Genomic DNA, 5,014 nt, shown 5'->3' on the forward strand with positions numbered 1-5,014 from the left:
CCCCAGAATAGGGGCACAGAGGATCCTGTAAGCACTGCAGAGCCAATGACCAGAAGAAACCCAAGTTCCTTACTGTGGCAAACCTAGCACAAACCCAGCATCGAGTCCAAAAAGTAACTCTGGACCCATCTAAATGCAGACACCTAACCTCAAGCACTGGGGCAGCTTCCTGCAGGCAATCCTCAGCCCAAACATTTCCAGCCAAACAGGAGAGCATTTTCCCCGAGACCAAGGGCTTGGGCAACAGAATTTGGCCATATTTATGGCCTCACCTGCTGCAGGGATTTTAGAACATGACAGAAACAAAACCGGGAAAGATGTGTGGGGTTTTTTGAAAATTTCATTTGATATTTTACCCAGAAAAATTGTTTTATGTCTCAAACGATTGAAGTGAAATGAAGGACTCCTCGTGCCCTTCCCAGCCTTTCTCCTCCCTGAGCACATGTAAGCCTCCAGCAGCCTGAGGCAAACCCCCATCAATGCACATCCCAAGGGTTCTTGGCTCCAGGTGCTCTCTCTGTTGAGTGTGAAAGATGAGCAGGAGCCCTAGAACTGTTTGATTTCAATCTGGTTTAGCCCAGAAGTGTCATTAAAAGCAAACTCAGGCTATGATGTATGTGATCACCCTAAACCTAACCTTAATCCCAACCCTAACCCCAATCGTAACCTAAACCCAAACCCCTAACCCTGGCTAAACCTAACCAATGGCTAACTCTAACCCTAACGGCTAACCCTAACTGACACAGAATTGGTCTTGAATCTGGATCCACGGTGTAGAAAAAGCCTTGACTGCTTTGCTTGTATGGCTTTTTCAACCAGTGAACCTAAGTTCAGTCCCGTGCCATGAAGAGGGGAAAGACTTTTCTCCAAGTTTCTTGGGTATTGTATAGCATTTCCATTGCTCAGGAATAAATGCACTTGAAGAGTTTTTACTATTACAGACTTCAGATATCAACCAAGAAAACACCATACAGGAGGTAATTCCATTTTAATAGTCTTTGAATTTCCAGTACTTAACAGGAAAAATAATAGAGGAAGTGCAGGAGTACACAGCCATTACCAACAGAAGCAGTATTAGTAAGCTTCTAAACATTGTTTTTTGGTATTTCATGGGAAAAACATTTAGCCCAAGACTTCTTATCTGTAAAGTTCTTGGGGGCTGAGGGAAGATGGAACCTGATACTTAGTAAATTGCCTGAGAATCACAGTTTAGAGTTACTCAATGTCTTCTGGCCTTACAGGATGAGGCAGAGGTATAACTGATTTCTTCTCTGTATCTCTAGAAAGAGCTTTTCTCATATCTGTGTCAAAAGAAAAAATGCTATTATAATAAGGCAGTCACTGTACTAAGCTATAGTACGTGTATTCTCTATTAAAATAGGATCATTTTTAATCAAGAAGATTTCCTAGAATCATAAAATACCTCAAGTTGGAAGGGACCCATAAGGGTCCAACTCCCTGCTCCACACAGGACCACCTAAAACTAAACTATATGATTAAGAGTATTGTTCAGATGGTCCTTGAATTCTGACGGGCTTGGTTTCGTGACCATTTCCCTGGAGAGCCTATTACAGTTACCAACCACCCTCTCGGTGGAGAGCCTTTTCCCAATGCCCAGTCTGAACTTCTTTATGTCCCATCAGTGGTCACCACAGAAAGGAGATCAACATTTCCCCCTCTACTGCCTGCCTTGAGGCAGCTGTGGACTGTGATGAGGGAATGCCTCAGCCTTCTCTTCTCCAAGCAGAACAAGCCCATAGATATCAGCTGCCCCTCCTAAATCTTGCCCTTGAGACCTCTCGCCATTTTGGTTGTGCTCCTCTGGATACACTCTAATTACTTGATGTCCTTAATGTTGTTCAGCAGCAATGTTATCAACTGAAATATAACGCTACATGAAATTCAACTGAATGGAAAGGAAATGGCAGGCTGAAGGGAAAAGATATAATTTACGGAACCTGCAACAACACTAGATGTCCGTCCGTAGTGCTTGTATTTCATAGTACTCCTACATATCAAGTGAATAGTGCAAGGACAGAAATGATACACAGCATGGCCATGTAACCCTTTGGAAGGATAATTAAAGAAGATCTAGAAAGAGGAAGCACCTAGTAGTTCACTTTTGTTATAAGAATTAACATACTTGAACTTCCATGTTCCCTCCCTTTTAAACTGAAAATGCCACCAATTCTCTGCCACTGCTGACCACTGACATTTGTAAATTTGTACTTAAGACATCTGAGAAGAACAAAGTTTCAAGACCTGGTTATGGGAAGAAAGCACTGCCATTTCTTCTTCAGCTTTATTCTTGTATTGCAGTTTATTTTGCCTCAGATGCTACAAAATGTGTAAGCTGCAAGATTAAGTTTTGTAACTGATGTAATGAAAAGTTTCCTAAAAGAGGATACAAAATCCCATTTACCAGCAACTATTTGAAATTGTTTCACATAGTCATAATCATCATCACCATCTTATAAACAAGCCCAGGAACCCTGAAAGTGAGAATCATTCCATTCAACTTAAGGCAGAGCAAGTACTTACCATAAGCATCTTCATCTGGTTCCCCACTGCTAGCAGAGTAGTACTCTAGCACTGTCCGGTACACACTGTAGCCTAGTTGCTTATACATATTTACAGCAACCTGGTTTGATACTCTCACAAAGAGATCGACAAAAAATCCACCCTTTCTTTAGTGCGGGGAGGGAAAAACAAGCAAACAAAAAATACATTAAGGAAGAGTAGGTGAATGTATTTCCAAGTAACAACCCATAAACTGCAATTAGACCAAAGTCTAATGGTGTGCACTAATCAAGCATCTTTCACACTGTAATAACAGATGCACTCCTTTAACAGTATAGGCACAGACTTCATTTTATTTTTGTCACATGGCCCTTCTACACCAGTCAGTGGGTGTAGAAATGTGAAAAAAAAGGACAAGCTAAACACCCACACAAGCCTCATATCTGTATGATGATTTTTTTTAAAGCCCACATTGTAGATTGCATTGGCATTGGAGGGCTGGAATCAGTCACACCATGCACTTGCCCAAAAGGCAGATTTTTTTAAAACATCATAGCATTTTACCAACTATACAGTTTTTACCAACTATGATTTTACCAACTAGAGTGGGGCTGCCCTACCAGAATGAGTTAAGGACATTTTCCTGTAGGTTAATTTGACACTAAATTAAATTTTCTCAGACACAAATAACCAAGCACAAGACGGAAAGAAAGCTAAGATACTGTCTGCTGTACAAAATTTGTTCAGGAGTATGCCTGTGGGCATCACACAAGGCCCACAATCACTCAACGAGTACGCTGGAGGACCTGTGGGAAACTCAACAGACATTTAGCAAAGCTCTTTTCCTAAAGTGACTTTGATATAGTATCTGTGCTGGAATTCAGGCTATGTCTGGCAAGTTAGCTTCCAGAGAAACCCTGAGATTTTAAACCACCAAGCAACTTCCATAGTTCTTGTTCATTGACTATGAGGAATTTCAGAAAATCAGAACTCCACTTACAGCAAAATTCCGGGTCAGTTTTATGTACATCAAACATCTAATCCAAGAACAGGTGTCTGTAGAAATGCTACTTTAAACGATAAAGATAAGCATACTACTCACTTTTCTGAGATTTCTTCCAGTAGCTCCATCAGTTTAGCGGCCAAGCCCAGCCGTCGAAATTCCGGTGCGACAGAGAGAGCGGTGACATGTCCATGCCACTCTTCCCTGGCCACAGAGCCTTCAGCTTTCCCCATGACTGCAAACACACAGAGCAGCAGCAACACCTCTGGAGTAACACATCACCCACCTTCACAAGACGACTAAGCCATGTCAATAAACATTGCAGTGGCTGTGTGAAGGCTCAAACAGGGATGTGTACCCGATCACTCTTACGATTCAGCAACCACTAAAAATGTCATTTTGCTCAAGTATTACAGCAGTTTCTTGACTATGGTAAAAAAAAAACAACAGCTTTGCCAACTCCTTCCTTGATGCATGACTTCCAAATGCAAATTTTAAGCAATTCTCGTGAGTCTTTCACTGGGCAGAATTTAGGATCTGATGAAACTAACAGAGGAACAGATGCCTAGAAGCCCAAAACTACCATCCCAGCAACTACTGGAGATTTTTGGAGACCATGGGGAAATGGAGCTTGGGAAGCTTTGTCAATCTGGCAACAGAAAGCGAAGGCTCTGCAAACACAGTATGTTTAAGGGGGAAAAAAAGGGAAGGAGGTGGGAATGTTGTTTTGGGGGCTCCTTTCTAGTTTCTCTCCTTTCTATACAGGGCCAAACCAGTGTCACTTCATTAATGAACATTCATGCCTTCACACTTACAGATATCACAGTCATTGCTAATAAGCAACTGATGTGGTAGGTACAGAGAAGTGTTCTGTACAGCACATACTTTCAGCTTTACTGTTGTCCCTGCAAAGACCCTTACTCTGCCTCCTACCCTGCAGTCCCTGCCTGTTCCCCTCTTGGCAGCTCTCTTTGTCACGATTTCTGAAAAACACAAATATTCCACAGCAAATTAGCAAAAGACATCCAGACCCAGAGCTTTGCCCTACAAGACAATGCAAAACCCAGGCCCGGCACTTTCACTGACTGATGACTATGTGTGGTCAGAGCTGAACACAGGCACTCAACTCCAGGTAACACTCACTTGCCTGTACCAAACCTGGGTGGACGTTACCAGAGACAGAGCTCCTTGCTGCACTAGGAACATCAAACTGGAAGTGGCTGCTATGAGTCCTACGTAAAAGCTTTAAATGTTTATGAAACAGGAAGATGCAATACAGCGCTCCCCTTCCCTGCTGGGTAATTGGAAGACGCGAAGAGCGTTATAATCCCCCGAACAGGCAGCGCAGGGCGGCTAACGCCGGACAACCCGGCACTCACTGTAACCCATCAGCTCCCCGCCCGGCGCCTCGGCCACGATGAAGTACTCGGGCCAGTGGGCCAGGTACTGCAGGTAGAAGGGAATCCCGTACTGGGGCGCTCGGTTAAGGAG

The 5,014-nt window shown here is 43.1% G+C and overlaps 1 protein-coding gene across 1 annotated transcript; it reads right to left on the reverse strand.

The window, feature by feature from the left end:
- Positions 1-973: 973 nt before the first annotated feature.
- NAA20 (N(alpha)-acetyltransferase 20, NatB catalytic subunit) lies at positions 974-5,008 on the reverse strand. Its single transcript, XM_009081144.1, has 4 exons — positions 4,903-5,008; positions 3,623-3,758; positions 2,542-2,687; positions 974-1,301 (listed from the first exon to the last, which is right to left on the reverse strand). The coding sequence occupies exons 1-4, from the start codon at positions 4,910-4,912 to the stop codon at positions 1,216-1,218; spliced, it is 378 nt and encodes a 125-aa protein (XP_009079392.1). The 5' UTR covers positions 4,913-5,008; the 3' UTR covers positions 974-1,215.
- Between the last annotated feature and the right edge of the window lie 6 nt (positions 5,009-5,014).

Source organism: Acanthisitta chloris, unplaced genomic scaffold (genome assembly GCF_000695815.1).
Source record: "Acanthisitta chloris isolate BGI_N310 unplaced genomic scaffold, ASM69581v1 scaffold15370, whole genome shotgun sequence".
In the NCBI taxonomy this organism is placed as follows: Eukaryota; Metazoa; Chordata; class Aves; order Passeriformes; family Acanthisittidae; genus Acanthisitta; species Acanthisitta chloris.

Excerpts from the sequence above, each read along its gene's own strand:
- NAA20 (XM_009081144.1), bottom strand. Across the intron at positions 2,688-3,622 it reads CTGGAAGAAATCTCAGAAAA|AAAGGGTGGATTTTTTGTCG; the intron begins GTGAGTAGTATG and ends CCCGCACTAAAG. Across the intron at positions 1,302-2,541 it reads ACCAGATGAAGATGCTTATG|ATATGAGAAAAGCTCTTTCT; the intron begins GTAAGTACTTGC and ends CTTTTGACACAG.